The sequence below is a fragment of the Culex quinquefasciatus genome, chromosome 3, assembly GCF_015732765.1.
Source record: "Culex quinquefasciatus strain JHB chromosome 3, VPISU_Cqui_1.0_pri_paternal, whole genome shotgun sequence".
Lineage (NCBI taxonomy): Eukaryota > Metazoa > Arthropoda > Insecta > Diptera > Culicidae > Culex > Culex quinquefasciatus.
The window spans coordinates 18444902-18467206 of record NC_051863.1 but is presented as its reverse complement, the minus strand read 5'-3'; the positions used below and the strand labels follow the sequence as shown (position 1 = coordinate 18467206).

At 38.3% G+C, this 22305-nt stretch overlaps 1 protein-coding gene across 2 annotated transcripts in view; it reads left to right on the top strand.

The window, feature by feature from the left end:
- LOC6048718 (non-canonical poly(A) RNA polymerase protein Trf4-1) overlaps positions 1-22305 on the top strand; it is a 60074-nt gene that overhangs the window by 12125 nt on the left and 25644 nt on the right. For both annotated transcript variants that reach the window (XM_038259409.1, XM_038259410.1), the window contains exon 2: positions 2726-3595. In XM_038259409.1, coding sequence (XP_038115337.1) covers positions 3042-3595 — 554 coding nt within the window. In that variant the 5' untranslated portion in view covers positions 2726-3041. The remainder of the gene's footprint in view (positions 1-2725; positions 3596-22305) is intronic.

The window sequence follows — 22305 nt, the reverse complement described above, 5'->3', positions numbered from 1 at the left end:
TGTTTGCACACTTTTGAAAAAAATATTTTTGAAAAGCTGAGAAAATTCTCTATATTTTGCTTCTTCGGACTTTGTTGATACGACCCTTAGTTGCTGAGATATTGCAATGCAAATGTTTAAAAACAGGAAAATTGATGTTTTCTAAGTCTCACCCAAACAGCCCACATTTTTTAATGTCGATATATCAGCAACTAATGGTCCGATTTTCAATGTTAAAATATGAAACATTTGTGAAATTTTCCGATCTTTTCGGAAACATTATTTTCAAAATTTTCAAATCAAGACTAACATTTTAAAAGGGCGTAATATTGAATGTTTGGCCCTTTTGAAATGTTAGTCTTGATTTGAAAATTTTGAAAATAATGTTTTCGAAAAGATCGGAAAATTTCAGAAATGTTTCATATATTAACATTGAAAATCGGACCATTAGTTGCTGAGATATCGACATTAAAAAATGGTGGGCTGTTTGGGTGAGACTTAGAAAACATCAATTTTCCTGTGTTTAAACCTTTGCATTGCAATATCTCAGCAACTAAAGGTCATACCAACAAAGTCCAAAGTTTCTCAGCTTTTCAAAAATATTTTTTTCAAAAGTGTGCAAACATGTGCACTTATTTAAAAAAATGAAAAACTGCGACTATTTTCAAAAAAGTCACCTAAATATGGATTTAACTTGAAAACGGCGCACTTTATCAAAATTTTACTGAAGTACTTTTTGATTGCAAATTTGATTTTACATCGAAAAATGAAGTTGAAAAAAATTTGCGACCAATATTTCGATATTTTGAAAAAAATAAGTATTGATTAAAAAATTCATAACTTGGTCAATGATTTTTTGCACAACCTGGAAATTTCTGAAAAGTTGGCATTTTATGTCCTCTAAAACATATAAAAAAAAAATAAAAATAGTGTTTTTTTTTGCAAATCAAGTTTTAGTGATAAAAAGTTAAATAAAAAAATCACCAAATTTTTTCACCGTGTATCATTTTTTTCCAGTGTAGTCCGTACCCATACCTACAACTTTGCCGAAGACACCAAATCGATCAAAAAATTCCTTCAAAAGATGCAGATTTTTGAATTTTCATACATCATTTTTGTATGGACAGCTGCGAAATTTGTATGGAAAATTATATGGACAAACTAATGATGCAAAATGGCTTCTTTGGGCATACTGAAGGCACCAAAAAAGTTTCAGTAAGATTAAAAAATATAAAAAAAATCGAATGACCGAAATCCTAGAGAACTGCTCAGGTTTCTTCTTTATTTTTTTTTATATTTTTTTGCCTTCGCACTGGGGAAAGACTATGTGTCTGTACACTCAATTCTTTCGGCACTGGCTTTGCCGATCTGGTCTCATTTGATTTTTCTTGGCGACACAAAAGTCACTAGCTATAAAGTATTATATTTAGTTAACTGCTTTAAAAGTTAAACAAATAAAACTATTTGGCTGAAAATCCGGAAGTTATGAGCACTCAAATGTTATTTATACACATTTTTTAAGGCCGGATATTTGGTTTCCAAAAGGCCTTTTCGATGAGTCAAAAATAAAATGAAGATCTGGCAACCCTACAAAAAAGTTATGAGCACTTACTATATAATACTATCTAAATTTTTTGAGAGCGGTTCTCAGACATTTGGATGAAAATAATGTTCAAATCTATCGTTAAATAGATTATCAAAAGGCCTTTCCAATGAGTCAAGTAGATTGAATATCTGACAACCCTATCACAAGTTATGAGCACTAAGTGTTAATTATACACTTTTGGAGGTCAGATCTCAGACCAGATATTTTGTTGAATGATGTCCAGATCTATCTTGTGACCTATGCTTCGTAAGAAAAGTTTTTAAAAGACCTTAAATTATGCGAAGGTGTAATTCGCCGCTTCGCTTGCAGACGGTAATTTTAGCGGATTGCATAATGGGTTTCGTCATGTTTATGCGATGATTTCCAAGATCTTAGGTTTGATTGCCATGATTCCACTGCGACCATTTATTTGATCTATTGTCGACCTGCTGATCTATTTTTAGATCTGCAGAGGCTGCCAATTTGCTGTTCTTGGGCATTTGGGGAACAAAGCACACGCGCTATTGTTGAGCAAGTGTGTTGATCTGTCCACACGCCGTAACATTTTTCCTTTCCTCTGTGCTGTTGTACTTTCCATATGTGTCGCTAGAACTGAAGTGCACTTTTTATTACGCTACTTAGGATGTGTTCCCAGTGAAATCCCAAAAGCCCGGGACTCTTGCTAAGCAGTTTTTTTGTCCCTCCAAGCACATTTTGCGGTTGGGCCCAGCGCACTCCGCAGATGCAAATATACAGAGCACAGCCGGTCCTCGAAACATGTGAAAAGTACGAGGAAAGGTGGTGCCAAGCCATGTGGGTTTCAAACCACGACCTTCCGTTTATCAAACGAAACCTGTAAGATCTTAGGTTGCTCGGGAATAGATTATTGAGAGCCGTATATTGCCGGCCGCTCCCATTCTCCCCACAATCTTCCAGTAAGTTTCACTTGGAGTTGGATGGTTTTTGGGATGGTTTGGGAGTTAACCTTAAACCAACGGACGGGGGATGGAACTTCGCCGTAAGCACGAGTATTTCTGTATTGAATATTTTGAATTTGGAGGTCACAAAATATTTTTGATTAGCTTACACTATTTCCCGACAATCTTACAGCTCATAACTAAATTACACTAACTCGCTATCTCGTTTCAATCTTTCTCATAGGTGCACCAGCTGCGGTAAGACATTGCGTCTCGGACAACCTGGCATGTGACGGTGGCTGTGCGGACTTGAGAAGATCCAGGATCAAAGGAAGAGAATGTGTCACAGTGATTGAACTGAATTGAGAAGAAGGTCAAGCCCGTTGAACAGTGGTTGGGTTCTGTGTGGAGGGGTTATTCTCGGGGGGCAGTTTTGTGGACATCTGGAAAAGTGCGTTTGTGTGTGAGTGCAGAAGGGGACACCGAGGAAAAAGGACAATAGTGCGGAGGAATCGAAACGGCGATCGTTCCGCGGGAACCGAGTGGAACGACAAGTGGTGATGGATCCGGCGGTCGCTTGGTTTCAGGAAGAGCAGGAAGGACCGGCCAAGCGCATGTGGATGGGCATTTGGGAAACGACGGCCGAGTGGGACCCCCCGTTGACGATTCCGGTGGAGAACCAGAAGCCCCAGCGGGCCGGCTCAGACAAACCGAACCGCGGCGTGGGCGAAAACCGGCTTATTAATGCCGCCGGAGGTGGTGGCAACGGCGGTGACGACACGCACCACCATCCGGCACATCTCAATCATCACCACCATCACAGCAACGCGTTGACGGAAAACAATAACAACAACAACAGCAGCAACAACAACAACAACGGTGGTGGCACCGGAAATGGCAACAACACGCCGACAACGGGAGGCGGCGGCGGCGGCACCATTCTAGTCAACAACAACGAGAAGAACTACAATCCGACGCGGAAGAAAGCTGGCAGCACCGGCGACAACAAGGCCAGCACTTTCAACATGAACAAGCAGCACCACCGGTTGATCGGTGCCCACGGGGGTTGCCCGTGGCGTCCGCCGGGCTACAAGTACAAGCGGGGGATTGTTGGGTAAGTTTCGAAACTTTAAGACGTAATTTTCACATTTCAACCCTCCCCACCCGAGAGCTGCTGCTGCTGATAAGCGAATTTGAGGAGAACATAAAGCACTTGTGTGTTGTGCTGATAGCACGATCTTTTTTTTTTATTTTGGGGGGTGAATCGAGTTCTTTTTTTTTGCGCTGCAAGAGCACTGGCACGGTGAACATTGTTGGAGCAACTCGAATGCAATTACAGGTTGCACGTACGAGAATTGCACCAGCGCGTTAGGAATGCCTGATAAGGTGGACAAAACACATAAACAAACTGATTGCAATCGATCGGCAGAGTGAATTGACGCACTGAAACGTGTGGTTTTGTTTTGATTCTGGGTTCTGTTGAGTGCTAACTGCGGACACTCAAATGTTGGGGATTGGCCAACGTCCAAGTTTATTTTGTTGGTTTTAAAAAGTACTCAAACCAATGAGCTGAGGATTCCGTGGGGCCGATTCAGAGGACAAATGAGTATCTCACAGACGATCTAGTTTATGATGTTTGCCAATTACGGTTTCGGATGCGTTCACTGGAAATCCGTGGGACCGGTCTTTATGATCGTACGACTTTTTCAGGATAGTTTAACACATTTCAAGGTTTGCGAGAAACCATGTTCCATTAACCCTCTATTGCTCAAATTTTTTTTTTTTCGATTTTTTTTTATTTTCTCGTGTTTAGGAGGCCATTTTGAGCATCTTTTGTTCTACGAAAAACTTTGCTTCTCTAGTTTTATGTTTTTCTTGTTTCATTTTTAGTATTTCAATTTGCATTTATCTTGTTTAGTTTATGTGTGTTTCTGATAGGATTAGGCTTATTCTACCACCACCTATCATTACCTTTTGACTATTTAGTTTTTTCATGTTTTAACAGGCATTTTTCCACTTTTTGCTTGTTTTTTCACATTTTTGTTTTATTATAGGTTGATACCATTATCATTTAAGTTGTTGAATTCCAGCTCAAATCAGGATTTTTTTCTGGTACATTCTTTTGTACCCGACCCTCTCCGATTTCAATGAAACTTTGTAGACAGGTTATCCTAGGCCTATATAAGTTATTTTTGTGTATGTGGAGCTAATTGTACTCGAAAATAACATTTGAGAAGGGTACAAGTTATTAAAATATTTTTGTTTTTTGTAATTTAGAAATTTCTGTATCTCGAAGCCGTTGCATCGTATCAAAAACCTGTTCCAGAATAGCCAGAATAGATCAGCGAGCAACGGCATGACCGTAGATTGACATATCTTTCAATTTTATGAAGTTTGATATGTCGGATGATAGGGTTTCTCTCATATTCCGGGAATGTCCCCAAGGGGCCACCGGGAACCAGTTCCAAAATGGCCAGAATGGATCAGCGAGCAACGGCAGGACCGTAGATTGACATATCTTTCAATTTTATGAAGTTTGATATGTCGGATGATAGGGTTTCTCTCATATTCCGGGAATGTCCCCAAGGGGCCACCGGGAACCAGTTCCAGAATGGCCAGAATGGATCAGGGAACAACGGCATGACCGTAGATTGACATATCTATCAATTTTATGAAGCTTGATATGTCGGATGATAGGGTTTCTCTCATATTCCGGAAGTGTCCTCAAGGGGCCACCGGTAACCGGCTCCAGATTGGCCAGAATGGGTCAGTGAACAACGGCATGACCGTAGATTGACATATCTATCAATTTTATGAAGTTTGATATGTCGGATGATAGGGTTTCTCTCATATTCCGGGAATGTCCCCAAGGGGCCATTGGGAACCAGTTCCAAAATGGCCAGAATGGATCAGCGAGCAACGGCAGGACCGTAGATTGACATATCTTTCAATTTTATGAAGTTTGATATGTCGGATGATAGGGTTTCTCTCATATTCCGGGAATGTCCCCAAGGGGCCACAGGGAACCAGTTCCAGAATAGCCAGAATGGATCAGGGAACAACGGCATGACCGTAGATTGACATATCTTTCAATTTCATGAAGTTTGATATGTCGGATGATAGGGTTTCTCTCATATTCCGGAAGTGTCCTCAAGGGGCCACCGGTAACCGGCTCCAGATTGGCCAGAATGGGTCAGTGTACAACGGCATGACCGTAGATTGACATATCTTTCAATTCCATGAAGTTTGATATGTCGGATGATAGGGTTTCTCTCATATTCCGGAAGTGTCCCCAAGGGGTCACCGGTAACCGATTCCAGATTGGCCAGGATGGCTCAGCGGACAACGTTATTACCAAAGATGGACATATCTTTCAATTTCATGGAGTTTGATGTGCAACATGATGGGTTTTCACCACAAAAGTCAAGTTGGCCGTTCATCGGGTACCCGGGAACCGGTTCCAGGTTACCCGGAAGTGGCCACTAACACTCCAGAGTGGTTCTGGCAATCGTGTATTGTGTTTTAGTAAGTTTTATGGATCAATTTCAACTATCATGAGAGTATTGGTATCACATATATGTGAAAAACAGTAAAACATAAACTTTTCGGATGTTCCGGATTTCCGGAACCGGTAAGTCACCTGGCCCTGACATTAATATTTGTGATCAAAGTACAGGTAAATACCTGTCCAATGCAACCCAGAGCATCCTGATTGGTTGAAATTTGCCGGAGATACAGGTCGTCAAAGATGGGGTCTCAAAAAGGTCCTTTTTCGGTTGTAGCCGATTCCCGGTGGCCACAGTGACCAAATCCGGTTTTCCAGGTCGGTTTCGGAAAGGGGACGTTCTAAGCTTATATTTGTGACCAAAAGAACCGGAATCGGTCAAAAACTGGATTTTTGACAATTTTTTAAAGTTTGGGGTCGAAAAGGACCCCAATACCTTTAAAGTAACTTTTTATGGACGCTCCCTAGAGGTCGTCCAAGGTTTGTTTGTTTTGTGAAATGTGTATTTATACTATAAATTTAATGTCAGAAAATTTCAAGGCTTTAGCATGTATATAGCAAAAGTTATGGCAAATTTAATTTTCAAAAAGGCCGAAAAAGACCCCAATACCGTAGGAATTTTTTTTTTTTTTTTGAATTAAATACACTTTATTGAATCTTTCTTATAATAATTACATTTGGTTTACATAATAAGTGGTCAGCTGTGGCTCTTCAGCTTTAGTTTGCTTTTCGTGATTTAAACACTGTTCATTTTCTTAACTTTAAATGTATATGATTTATCATTTTTGTAACACTAGGTACAATGAGGAAAAAAAATTAAGAAAACATAACCTAACCTAAAACTAACTTAATCTTACCATAAACTAAACCAATCCTTGAATCAAGGGGTATTCAGATATAGCACATTTTTCCCTGAATTTCAAACATTTCTCTTGAATCTTCTGATCCAACGTTTTTACTTCTGCTAATTCATGAACCTCACTTGATCTTGTCCAGCCAGGAACATTCAAAACCATTTTGAGTACCTTGTTTTGGACACGCTGGAGCTTCAATTTATGAGTTCTAGCGCAACACTCCCAAACAGGTACTGCATACTCAATAACGGGGTAAATTATTTGTTTGTAAACTGCTAGCTTATTTTTCAAAGATAGCTTTGATTTTCTGTTAATTAAAGGATACAAACACCTGATGAGAATGCTGCACTTGTTCAATATTTTGTCTACATGCTGCCGAAACAAAAGTTTCGAGTCAAGTATGAGACCTAAATAGACAACTTCCTTTGACCAGGGTATCGAAACATCATTCATTTTAATCAAAACATCATCCTTTGGGGCAAATCTGGCCGATTTGGAAAGTGGAAAAATGATGGTTTGAGTTTTGGCTGCATTTATGCGAATTTTCCAGTCGCCAAAGTATTCGGAAAGAACGTCAAGACCCTTCTGAAGACGGCCAACTAAATATCTGGTTATTTTACCCTTATAAATAACGGCAGTGTCATCAGCAAAAAGTGACAACACACCATTACCAGGAAGAGTAGGCAAATCAGATGTAAAAATATTGTACAGAAGTGGGCCAAGAATACTTCCTTGGGGAACCCCAGCATCAATGTTGAATAATCCAGAAGCAATCCCATTCAGAAAAACCTGAACGATCTCTCCGAAAGATAGTGCTGGATAATTTTGATAAGATACATTGGAAAACCGTATAAATACAGTTTATGTATCAAACCATCATGCCAAACATTGTCAAAAGCCTTCTCAACATCCAACAAAGCCATAGCAGTTGATTTAGACTCAAGCTTGTTCTGCTTGATGATTTTAGTTACTCTCGTAAGCTGATGAGCAGTATTATGTCCCTTGCGGAAGCCAAACTGCTCATTCAAAATTATATTATTATCGTTGGTAAAATCCAAAAGCCTTGAATAGATGACCTTCTCAAAGAGTTTGGACAGACTACTCAAAAGACTAATGGGACGATAACTTGTTGGCGATGTTGGATCTTTTGAGGCTTCAAAATTGGTATGACTTTGCCCAGCTTCCAATTGGTAGGGAAGTAACCAAGTTGCAAACATTTATTGAAAATATTGGCTAGATGTTGAAAGAACTGATCACTCTGTTTTTTCAACACCAGATTAAAAATGTTATCAAAGCCAGGAGCTTTCATATTTTTCATTTGTTTTACTGCAACTTTGACTTCCTCACCAGAAACATGGGAATCTGCAGGAAATTCAAAGGTAGAGTTATTAATTGTTGAAATACTATTGGCAACTGATGTTTCTTTACGGCTGGTCATGGAAGCGCCAAGATTATGAGAACTAACAAAATGAAGCCCAAGTGCATTTGCCTTTTCCTCGGATGTAATCAAAGGAGAATCCTCAACAATAAGAGGAGGAATAGGCTTTGGTTTGTTTTTAAGAACTTTTGAAAGTTTCCAAAATGGTTTTGAATAATTCCCAAGCTGGCTTACATGTTTTGAAAATTCTTGATTTCTGATATTGTCAAGTCGGTCTTGTATGATTTTGTTCAAATTGTTCACTGAAATCTTTTGTCATAGTCCCCAGTCCGTTGATATTGTCTCCTATAAACATTCCTAAGTCTAATCAAGTGTTTAGTATCTACGTCAATATCAGTTACCTTAAAATTAACAGGAACCTCCCGAACGTTGGCAGCCTCTGCTTGGTTGATAGCCTGCTGGATCACCTCCAGCGAACGATCAATATCAGCAGAAGTTTCCGGGTGTTGATCATAGTCGATGTTGCTGTCTACCACTTGCTGAAACTGCTGCCAGTCAACGTTGTGGTAATCTTTCCGGGTTGGTTGCCGCTGCGGAGTAACGGAAGCTCCAACCTCCACAACCACCGGATAGTGATCAGAACTCAACTCTTCAAACACCTCAGGATGAGCCACGTTCTCAGCCATATTGGTAATGAAGAAGTCGATGATTGAGTGATTCCCAGACCGAGCCACCCTCGTTGGACGATCCGGACTCACAACGTTGTAGTATCCGTTTTGCAGATCGTTGTGCAGAATCACTCCGTTCCGATTCCTCCTGCTGTTGCCCCAAACTTCATGCTTCGCGTTGAGGTCACCAGCGATGATGTACTTTGCGCTCCGCCGTGTCAGCTTCTGGATATCGCTCTTCAGTTTTGCTGCTGAACCATCTCTGGCATTCACCTGACGTGGGCAGTATGCAGCAATGAAGAGTACTGGGCCAACCGAAGTGGGAATTTCCACCCCAACGGCCTCGATGATGTCCAGCTTAAAGTGTGGCAGCCGGCGTGGCTTGAGATCACGATGAACAGCGACAAGCACACCTCCTCCTCCAGAGGTGGTCCTGTCGAGCTGCGTCGCGATCTTGTAGTTTTGCAGATAAACTTTTTCACCGGGCTTCAGATGAGTTTCCGTGATGGCAGCTACGTCGATCTCCTTCTCGCGAAGAAAATCCACCAGCTCTAAATTCTTCCTCCTAATGGAGCAAGCGTTCCAATTCAGCAGCTTGAGGGACCTACGATCCATACTGGATGACGAACGAGGTCAGCACTTCAATCTGCTGGGTCTTGGTTTTGCATCCACGCAGTGCAGCGGACATCTGTTTGAAAATATTGAGGAGTTCGGTTGAGGTGTAAAGATCATTACCATTTTCCTCAACTGCTGGTTCTTGGGTTGGTCTTGGCTCCTGGCTGAAGCCCGGTGGTGGCGGTCTCGGCTCCTGGCTGGAACCCGGCCGTGGATGATTCATCTCAGCTCTCTTCCTGGGATCCAACGGCAACGGTGCCAAGTTCGGGACCTGGCGTCGCGGTTGAAGAGGTGGAAAATTTTGCTCCACCAGGGCTGGAGGAGTTCTACGACGCTGAGGCTGATTCTTCGTCGATGCTTGCTGCCGAATTTTCACGAACTCAGCTCTCTTGGGGCACTTTCGGTCGGTTGACGAGTGCTCACCGTTGCAGTTGAGGCACTTCACCAGCGAATCTTGGATGCACTGGGATGTGATGTGCGCATCGGTACCACATTTGGCGCAACGACGCTTCAGGTGGCAGTTCTTACCTCCGTGCCCGAAGCCCAGGCAGTTGAAGCATTGTGTGACGTCACGGTGCACTGGTCGGTATCGCTCCCACGACACGATAATGTTGAAAACCGCTCGGATTGCCTTCAGCTCAGGAAGCGTCGTCGATCCCTTAGCCAAATGCAGCAGGTAGAGCTGGTCACGGTACTTGATGTCTTTGTTGCGTCGGCTCATTTTGTGCACGGCCAACACATCCAGTTTCAAAACTTTTAGCTCGGCAGCTAATTCCTCCACTGGCATGTCGTACAGACCTCTGACGACGATTTTGTACGGCTTATCCATGACGACATCATGGGTAAAGTACTCCGCCTCGTTTTCGGTCAAGTAGTCCTTGACCAGTTGATAGTGCTGCCTGGATTGCACCAGCACCTTAAATCCGTCCTGACACAGACGAATGTTGCCTTGGACTTTCCCAGACTTGATGAGTTCAACCAGCCCCGCACGAAAGTCGATCGTTGCTGCTGATTGCCTCACATAAAAAGGAGGCAGGTTCTCCTTTCGCTGTTTCACTTCATTCTCGATTGCTTCCGCTACCTGGTCCTCGTCAGGCAGTCCAGCAAACTTGTTGTTCTTCAATAGCTGCTCCTCGTGCGACGAAGAGTTCTCCTCCTCCTCATCCATCGGTACAGTACCGTCGCTCTTTTTCGTCTTTTTGCTGTTCGATGTCACTTCCAAAAGCACCTTCCTTTTGGAAATTCCCGGTTTTTGGCCATCAGTTGAGGCCTCAACCTTCCTTTTGGAAATTCCCACTTTTTTGCCTGCTTGAGCCGCAGGTAGGGCAATATTGCCGGCGTTTTGCGCCGGGACGCGACGAGTCATGTTGATTCAGACAACCTTCACCAACGAATGCTCGGATAACAATAATACCGTAGGAAGGTTAAATAAATCAATTTATTTTAAAAAAATCTGTGCGATCTTTCAAGAACTAATAACAAAAAACATGTTTAGACAATTTTAACATGTTTTGGTTTAAAAATAAAGCATAATGTTGGCTTTTTGGTATCAAAATAACTGCAATCAAATGATTGATCATATCATTCTTGTGATAACTTGATTATATTTTTTACTTTGACTGATTTTTGTTAACATCATTGAACTATTCGTAGTATTCACTGCTCAGAAAAAATGTAACAATTTTATGTTACTGTATGTTTAATTAACAATTCTTCAAGTTGCTTTTCAATTGAAAACTTGCTCTTCAATTGAAAAGATTAATGGTGAGCCCAAAAAAAAACAGTCTCTTGTAACACAAATTGGACGAATCATTGTTATAATAAAACCAATTGCAGTTGAATTTTCTTGAATTTCAGCAGTTTTATTTTGAAAGTCTGATATAATTGATATCCAAAAAGATTCTCAGGTTTCTTTCTTTTTAGAAATGAATTTAGGAATAGTAATATTTATTTCAACAAAAAAAACCAGAATGTGCAAAGCTTTTCAGGGATTCAGGTTTTTTTTACAATTAGGTCAAATATTTTTCAAATTTTACCAGGGATGGAATAATCGCAAAAAAATCATTTTCGCTTGCGAACTTTTTTCACCCGCGAAAGAGAGAGGTGGCAAATCACGCAAAAGAAAATTGCTCCCGAACTTCTAAAAAAAACATTCTGTTGATGATTTTGACGTAGACTTACGTCTTTGTCGAAGGTACTGGGGTGTCATTCCAAAAAACCCGGGCCAAAGGCCCTGGATTACTGCGTCATCCGTCAAACGCTTATATCTTCCTTCCCTCTAATCGAATCGACACGATTTATGTGCCATTCGATTCGAAAATTATTCAGCAATTTGCTATAAAACTTTCATTGTTGGCAAAATAGTTTAACTATTGAAACAATTGAATGTTTTAAAATGTTTTCAAAATGCAGAGATTTTGCAAGCAAAATGAGCGCTTCCCACTCACGGACGGGAATGTCAAGTACCTATTTTGAGGGGAAAATCATCTGAGCAACGCGACCGAGTGTCGGTCGCGAAAAAGGAAAGTAGCGGGCCGAAATCATACATAAGAACGTGCGCCAGAGCCCATTCCATCATTCACGTCTCAGACGTCGGACCGGCAGCAGCAGCAGCAGGAATGCTCAGCCCAGAGCAGCAGCAGCAGGAGAGAGGGACCAGAACTGGAAAAGAAGTGCGCATCGCCTTCTCGTCGTCACCGTCAGCCAGTTGCCTCTCGATGGCCGGACCGTTTGGATCTTTCGTGGTTGCCGTGGTTCGAAGTTGCCTCACTCCCCGTCCCTCGTCCCACCCGGGCAAGGCATCAACAAGATGAGGCGCGCGCCTGCTGCCTTCCGCCGAAAAGCCTCTCGTGGGTCAAGCCTTGGTTGTTAAACAATCGGGACATCCAACTAGCTCGTCGCATTCGCGGCGAGCGCTTCTGAAAGATTTACGTCTCATCAAATTCTAGTGTTGAAAGAGTTGCCCTCGTCCCACCCGGGACGAGGCAGCGAGCTAATTTGAATTTAAATTTCAGGAACAAATTTTGGTCTTCGGGGCGACGGATTGCACAGCTTTCTGAGGCTGCTCTCGCCCCCAACCCCTATGCCCCTCTCCCCCCCCATTCGGCTCGCTAAAATTCCTTCGTCTCTTTCTTTCCTCTCTTTGCCGTTCGAATGGGTGTTCCTTCCAATATATATATATAGCTAATTCTTCAAATTAATATATGGAAAACCCACATGTCCACATATCTAAATTTTACGTAAGTCTACGCCATTCCGGTTATGTCTGTGACATAACTACTTTGACTTTTTGTGAATTTCCGTGTTAGCACCACTTAAAATTATTTATTTCGCTTTGTTTACACTCATTCCCCATCTACAAAAGTGACGGTTCATTTTTGGACTTTTGACGTTACACATGCAAGTGTAGTAGTGAAAAAGATGTTCTGCTGAATAATCAAGATGATATTTTTTTTAGATTCCTTTAACCGATCTTTCGTGCGCTAGGCTCCCTTCGGATTTTTTCTCTTGATGAACGTCCAATGGTTTTCTATTGATGATGATTATTCCATCGCTGAATGTCACTTTTTCAGTCTAAATTGAGGTAAATTACATCATAAAAGAGGTAATATTCAACCTTCAAAAATTACACTTTCCAAATTTACACAATGTTTTGCTGTGTATTGCAATGATATTTTTATATGAGATGGAATTATTTTGTTAACTTTTTTTCCTAAAAATAGTCGCCTAAAGGTAGGGAATTTGAATTTTTAAAACGTTCGATTTCATTGTTTTAACCGGAGTCTCATTTCCTCCCCCCCTGCTCCTGAATATTATTATTTGCCAAATTTACTCATACACACCACACCACAACTGATTCGGAGCGTTTAGTACGGTATGTCCACGCATCCTTCCTCCCCTGATGATTCTGTGAAATGTGGTCCGTTCACAGAATCTGTCTCTGCGGTTAATGCAACGCAGTAGGCCTGGCCGCTTTAATTTTTGCTATACATTTTCGGGGTAACTCGGATGTACTGTAACCATGAATATTGACAAGTAACCCGAGCAGACGGAAATAACTTGGGAAGGTCAGTTTTTGATATTGTGAGAAGATCGAAATATGTTATTGGGATGATCGGATTAGTTGTTAAAATAACAAAAATCAATAACAAAGATTTGTTCGAAGAATAACTTAAACTGTTATTATGATGTTATTGCAATAACAAACTAATAACACAGAAGGAATCATGAAGGAATAACAAGATTTGTTATTTTGTGCGGAGAGGTGGAGCAGCAAAATAACAAAAAATGTTATTGAACTGGTATGTCTCCATAACAAAAAAAAGTTATTGTTTTGGTTTATTTGCCATCTGCAAATAAACCTGCAGTTACCATAACTCTTCTGTACTAGTCAGGGCTGCAGAGTCGGTTACCTCCAAGCGACTTTGAATCCATACGTTGAAGACAACTCCGACTCTGGATGCAGGATATGACGTCAACGACGACTTCAGCTCTCCAAAAATACCCGACTTCACAGATTCCGACTCCAAGTAAAAGTTGCTGAAAATTTGCTGAACCCGATGCAGTCTCCGATGTCTCACTCCAGCTCGAACTTCAACGTCAGCTCCGTCTTCTTGGCTCTGTGAAAATAATAACAGTTTTTGTTATTCACACTTCAAAAATTCTCAATAAATAAATCAATTCTATTAGGAAATATAACACAATAAAAAAATGAACTCTCAAAATTAATTTTATCGGATTAATTTTAGCTTGAAACCCCATTTCATGGTGAAATAAATGATCCCGACGAAATTGGTTAAAATTATCTTATAGTTCTAGTCAATTTTAGCAAAGTCCCTTAGGGGGTATATCAAATAATTAAAAAAATCAACTTTCAAAATTTCAACTTTTTAGAATAATTTTAGCTTTAGACGAAATTAGACAAAATTATTCCAAAGATCTAAGGCCGATGCAAATATTTAAAAAAGTTTTTGTCCCTCGGCCCTGGCCGAGGTCAAGGGGGCAAAAAATAAAAATATAAAAATTCAAATAACAAGCCATAGTCTACACATTTAAATGAAAATGTGTTTTAAAATGCATTTTACACTTGTTCAGTTGTTTTGCAATCATTAGTTTTCAAAAAATCTAAGATCTGACAAAAACAAAAATTGTATCGAAAAAGATTTTGCATCGAAAATTTTCAAAAATCTTAAGATTTTTAATAAACCCAAACATGCTAAAAATGATTTAAAACGCAGAAGAATGTATTTTAATTTGATTTCAGCTGGTTGCACTTGAATTTTCATTGAAATTTTGAAGTTTATTGTAAAATTTTTTTGCCCCCTGATTTTTCGGGCCAATTTTGAAGGGGGTGACAAAAACTTTTAAAAATATTTGTACCAGCCTAAACATATTTAACAAAAGAAAAAATAATAACAAATTGTGTTATGGACACTTAGAAACTTTTCCATTTGTGCGATTTATGGTAATTGTATTTCTATGTCAGTATACCAAACGAATAACAAATTTTGTTATTTGGAGAGTTTTTGAAATGTATAACATTTCCTCTTATTAGCGTGTTATTAAACATTTTCAATATAATATCACTTCAATACCAAATTTTGTTATTTTATCAGAAACTGTTATTATTTTTTCTTCTTGAAGTTGAAGTTCAGGATAAAATAAGAACACTTTTTGTTATTTTAACAGGATTTGTTATTGAAATATTATTAATTTTGTTATTACCGTCTGCCCGGGAAGGACTTGAGGCGTAATCTTGCCACAAGTTCTTCCAGGATGATTTCTTCGGACTGGCTGCGCTTGTGTTCGATTAGATTAGATTAGATTAAAAATAGTCGCCTAAATATAGTCCCGGGCAGACGGTAATAACAAAATTCATGCCATTTCAATAACAAATACTGTTAAAATAACACAAAATGTTATGGATTCTTCTTGAAAAATCCATTTTTGCATAAGGGTTTAATAACAGTTCATGTTATCATAACAAAATTTGTTATTGGTCTGATATTGGTAGACAGCCAAAACAACTTTGCAATAACATTTTTTGTTATGGAAGAATACCTCCAACTGTTATTGGGATGATCGGATTAGTTGTTAAAATAACAAAAATAATAACAAAGATTTGTTCGAAAAATAACTAAAATGTGATAAGTCTGTTATTACAATAACAATCCAATAACAAAAAATCATAACGACGAATAACAAATCTTGTTATAAATAACATTAAATGTTATTGGCCTAGTATTTTCAATTATCAGAAAATGTTATTACCAAGTTATTACCGTCTGCTCGGGGTGTTCTGTCAAAACTTCTAGAATAAAATCTTAGAAGATGAAAACGTATCATAAGTAAGGGTCTGATAAGTCAAATCTGCATTTTTTTTAGTAAATGATCTTACTTGCAGCGCTGTCAAATGTTTGATAAGACGGTTGACTGCATCGTCACCGTTGTCGTCGTTCCCATTTGCTAACCATTTACCAAAATTTCCACATGTTTAGCCATAAATTAGCCGAAGGACAAACACACACACACACACGCACTCAGGTGCTATAAAAGTCCCCAGTGGAGAGCAAAAAAAAACAAAAAAAAATGAACGCACATTGACGCCACTTTCCGGGCGCGAGATAACAACTTTTGGTGGGGATTTCTTAGCTTCTTTGCTTGAATCTACTGCTGAAGAGACGAGTTAGAAGCCACACGCAAAGTGACAAAGTACACAAACTGTTTGACGAGCTTTGTTTGGCAGCAAAATATGGTCGAGCTTGGATTTCGAAATCGAATTTGGGATGTGTTTTTTGGAAGTGGAACAACGAAGTTTAAGAAAGTATTCAGTAATATCCGAGTTTATTTGGTATTTGTATTAAAACGCACATGCGACTTAAGTCAGCGGTCAACGTTGAACCGTTACCAGTCACTGATAAAGGTCGTCGCGGTGTTGCTACCCCAAGAACGTAACGTCGTCACTCACGGCTGCCAGACGTATAGATCTGGTGTAACGAAACATTTCTGTGTGTTTTTTTGCGAGCAGCAGCAGCCGTACCTAGGTCTCCTTGGGGCGCTTGGGCCAGACGACGACGTTGACGGGGCGAGGGCGACGTAAAACTGTTTATTTTTGGACCGATAAAAAAGAACGCCGTCGTCGTTATCTCGCTCGCTCGCTGCGTGTTACAGCATTCACACTTGCCGTTTGATGCTGCTGATTATTTAACTGAAAACGTAATACATCTTTCGAGTTTAAAAGGACCGAGGACGATGTTTTTGGTAGAGTTCTTCCCAGCTTATGCGGAAGTTAGCACACTGACCGATCGTGACCAAGATGGTCGTGGTCGAGATTTGGACTACTTCACACGTCCAACAGAAGAAGAGAGGAAAAAAAACGTAAACATAAACTAAATGTAGCCGTGAAATTCCGATCCCTTCCCCATGTATCGGACACGTGACTCAGCTAGTTAGTTGTAAACAAATACGCTCGTGCATGAAGAATTTGGGCTCACCACCAATCATCGTGTGTCGATCCGAAGGTGAACTACACATGTAGGGTACCTATCATATGTTATGCTGGGGGTGTATAGGGATACTGCGGAAAACACCTCGCGGAGTCGACGGTTGAGTCGGTCGGTAATTGGTCATGATTACTCAACCTGCGCCCGAGGGGTGAAGTGTGGTGCGACGGTGGAATGTTCAGAACACAACTGCTGAATGAAATGTCACGATGGGCGACGACCATAACAAAAGATTAGCAAATGACGTCCGTGTCGACGACGGGTGACCGCCGTCGTCATATTCGTTGTAGGATGTCGTAGGATTTGGGCCTTACATTCTTGTCAGTGCATATAATGTAACGGAAAGTGTGGTTTATGACACCCTGGAACACTTTTAAGTCTAAGAGATATTTATGACAATCCACAAAAATGAAATCGTAACCTAACCCTAACTATCGGGAAATCAAAAGTGAGAGTGTGTGCAACATGGAGTTAAGCTTTTTGTGAAGTTGCTGTGAAGATTACCACACCCAAAATTCAGAGTCGAGATAATCGTTCTCTCAAAATTTATTGAGGGCTCAGTGCCAAAATCGGTAGAATAATAGTACCAACTCACACCATCATAACAAATGAGTTCATTCGTTAGTTGAATCAATAAATTTCCAACAAGTGTCATACATCGACTTCTGACTTCTCCTTGGTCAGCAAGCTGTGGTGGCCGAGGCAGCTAGGTCATTGGATTGGTTTGTCAAAGGTCTCTGGTTCGATTCTCGTTGTCGACACTTTTGGTTTTTTGTTTGACGGATGAACTTTTTTTGCAAATAAACCTCGAGATAATATTTCTATCGCCCATCTCGAGCTGTGTTCTCTGCGTCCGTGAATGGTACCACTATTCTCTCGACTCGAGACCATCATTCTCTCGAACTAGCGCTGCCAGTTTTGGGTGCATGGCACTTTGTAAAGTTTAACTCCATGTTGCACGCACACACTCTCACTTTTTAATTTCTCGATAGAATTAACGATATATTGATGTTTGTAGATAATTCGTATACATTCGTATTCGGCTATAGAATCACTCGAAAAATAAACACGAATGAATATCGACTCAGAATCAAATGTTGATGGATGGATGTATAAAAAATGTCTTTAAATGTCTTGAAACTAGCAGAACGGTCTTTGGCCCTTTAAACCCGCAATTTTTTGAGCCATAGAGCAGCACGGACAAAAAAAAAGTCGCCGAGTTATGATTTTTTGAAAAAAATAGTGGTTTTGTTGGAAAATAGAAATTTATCCCATTTTCTAATCATAATATCTCAGCAACTAATGGTTAAATTTTGAATGTTAGCAAATCAAACAATGCTCAAGTTTGTTTTGTGTTGTCGAAAGATTTGTAGATAAAAACCTAAAAAGATTTGTGAAATTTTATGAAATCTTCGGAAACAGTATTTTGGAATCACAACTAACATTTCAAAAGAGCCTATTGAGCCCAAAACAGGAATTTTTTAGGTACTTTTTTCTCGACCCTCTCCGATTTCAATGAAACTTTGTAGACATGTTATCCTACGCTTATATAAGCCATTTTTGTGTATATAAAACCAATGGTACTCGAAAATGCCCTTTGAGAAGGGCGTAAATTATTTAAATATTTTTGTATCTTGTATTTTAAAATTACTGTATCGCGAAGCCGTTGCATCGTATCAAAAAGTGGTCAAAGACAAACTTTTAGGAAATTTGACGGACTTTCCGAAAAAATACACTGGAACAAAAACACTTCACTTTTATGAGATTTTTGATTTTAAGTTTAAAAGTCAAATTTGAAGGTGAGCCCACGATTTTTTTCGTTCAAAATTTTTGTGAAAATAGCCTAAGATGCTACAAAAAGACTCACGAAAAATACAGGATGGAGCAACTCACCTAAAAAAATACAAAAATCATTTACTGAAACCATTTTTTTTTTCAAAAGTGCTCTAAACATCAAAATTTGCAAAAACCGATAGAGGGAATCAATTCTCCAGACAATTTTACATAAAAGTCTTCATATTGACCATTGTCCTAAGTCCAATCCTTGTGAAGTTACAGCGGTTTTAAAAATAAAAATGCTGAAAAATTTGGTTTTTTGATAGTTTTTGGCAATTTCTATATGACAGACTTGATTTTTCAGTCTCGAAAATATTTTTACCGGAAAGCTCGTCCAATTTCTCATAAGTTTGTCTTTGACCACATTTCAATTGGATGCATGGGCTTACAGATATGAGCTAATTTACTATCCAGGTTATTATACTACACTGAAAAAAATTAAGGCTGCGGAGTCGGGTCATATTTCAAGCGACTCCGACTCCGGCTTCCAGATCCAACTGACTCCGACTCCGACTCCACATATTTTTAAATGTTTCAAAAGTTAGTTAATTATTTCTAAAACATTGACAAATAGGATTATTCAAAACTCTCTAAGTGGAAAAAACGGAAAAAAGTTTCTAGTTTTACAAGATTTAGACGTTATTGAAACAACAATAAAAATCTCCAGTTTTGAAGGCATTTTCAGAAAAAAAGTTTGGTAAGTAAATTTGGATTTATTTACTTAACTTCAAATTTTTATTAAATTTATTAAAAGCTTAAAAATTAAATTGTTATTTTTTGAATGATCATTAAATGATCGATTTAACATATAAATTCAATTTGCTCACTTTTAGGTTGACATTTATAAGAAGGACAGTGACTATCATAGTCACATTATTTTTTTAAATATCAATTTTAAGGTGAAGCCGTTGATCATTTTCGAAGAAATTTGATCATCACTATAAAATATTCTGTATTAAATTCAATTTAACGAATTTCAGCACCAAAAGGAATCAGCATGTGCCGGTTGTTGCCATCTTGAAGCCACTCAAGGAATTTTTGATCTAAATCAATTGTGCTTCAAAATTTATATAATTTTGTGGCACAGTCATTGACGTCCTTGTTGGCAAACATTGATTAATGACGATTTCCATAACTTTACAAGGAATGGGATAATCGTTACCAAAAGGAATCAGCATGTGTAGGGCACCATTCTAAACAACTTGTTGAAGGCATTTTGTCAAAATATTGAAAGCGACGCAAAATTTATATCTTTGAACCAAAAATCATGACAATGATGGAAGTCTTCACGTTTAAAAGAAAATATTTTTTAAAGCTCCATTGATATTTTAAGACGTACAAGGACATCACGCCATGGCCGAAGAAGATTATTATTACAAATCAATGTATCTTAAAAAAATCCTCGTGGTAAGGACGCATAAGGGGTCCTTTTCAAATATCCGTGACCTAGAAAATATTTTACCTTGGAATTTTGGATTTGTTTGAATTTATAATTTTTTTATATATTCAAAAGGAGGCGAGCGATACTTCTTGCATCTTGACCTAAAACGAAACTTTGTGAATGGGCGTGCACCACCATCAAAATATATGGAAAAAAAACTTAGATTTGGATAAATAACTAAAATCCACAGGTTAAATATTTTCTAGGTCACGGATATTCAAAAAGATCCTCTAGCTACCTTTCCAAGAAGCATTTTTCTAGATACATTTAGTTGCAATGATAATCACCTTCCGTGATATTGGCGTGGGGCAAACAGTATGAGAAAATTCTTATCGGTTCAACAATATTTTGCTTTTGATTTTTTGAATAATATTCGAAATATAAATTAAAATACTTTCATTTTTCTTTATATATTTAGTATCTTGAAATTCTATATTATCCAGAAATCTTGAAATTTGTTCAACGATAATTTGCAACAACACCAAAATTGTTTGCCTGAGAATCAACATTCTCAGATTTTAGTAGAGAAATAGTAAACATTACGATACTCGATATATTTAACATATTAAGTGATGATTTTAAAATCAGTTGAAATTTTTTTATATTTGTTGTCAGTTTCAAATAAGTTAAGCGCGACACTTTGATTTTTATGTACATAGTTATATTCGAAATACGCATGTCGAGTTCCAAGTAATAGATTGTTATAATCGTTGAATATTTGTAAGAAGAGTTATACTGTCAGTATTTTTTCGGATTTTCATAAATAGTGATTATTTATTTTTATTTTTGATGTACCTCGTAACTTTTTTCCTTAACATTGATTTACTTTAAACCTCCACTGTGTGTGAACTTTTTTTCTGAAAGAAATGGATTAAATTTGGTTAAATTGAATTTACAGGGTATATAAATATCGGCAAAAGGATGCAGTCAAAACGCAATTAAATATTTCTGACTACAAAACCAATATTGTTTTAATTTTTTTTTGAGTTATGATGATACTACATACTTGGGTTAGAGCCGATTAACAGGTTATTATTTTGTGAAATGAAAATGAATGAAAAATGGCAACGCAAGCGCATTGAAAAACAATTAAAAATAAAAGATGTTTGTAAAATAAGCTGATTTAGAGCAAATACTGATAAATAAAAAAAAACTATTTTTTTTGTTGAATTTAAGATAACTCCGACTCCGACTTCAACTCCGGGTAATCAGAAATTTTCGGCTCCGACTCCGACTCCGACTCCAGCTAATAAAATTTAGCCGACTCCGGCTCCGACTCCGACTCCAGCTGTTCGAGTTTTGACGACTCCGACTCCGACTCCAGGCTTCCCAAAAAAGACCCGACTCCACCGACTCCGGCTCCGACTCCGACTCCACAGCCCTGGAAAAAATATTATTTTTTCAATTATGAGTAATGTATTTAGCTTATATCTGTATCCCTTAACGAAGGGAAAACTCTCCTTCTCCCTTTTAAAGTTAAAATTCAACTCGAGACAGTCAACATAGTTTAATAATCACGCCCGAGTGATTGTTGCACTTGGGCATAATATTTCAATCTTTATTTCACGCAACACGATCGAAATTTCTCAATTTAAATATTACGATCGTAATTTGTCAATGGTAATTCAAAAAAATATCCACAGCTTCAAAAACGTCTTAAATTAGAACATTTTTAAAATTCTCAAAAAAAATCAAGATCAAATAAATAAAATATAGAAATTATTAAAATTTTGAAATTAAAATAAATCCAAATTATTGAAATACATATTTTTATTAGTATCTTGAAAATTTTGAAAGTTTAGAAAATTTTATAAAATATTGAAAGTTTTAAAAATTTTATATAATTTTGAAAAGTTTAAAAAATTCACAAATTTTTGAAATTTTGGAAATTTGAGAAATTTTAAAAACTTTCAAACATTTGAAGCTTTTGAAAAAAAATAATTTTTAATGGTTTTGAAAATTTTAATATTTTTGGAAATTTTAATTTTTTTTGAAATTTTGATTTTTTTTTTTAATTTTAGAAAT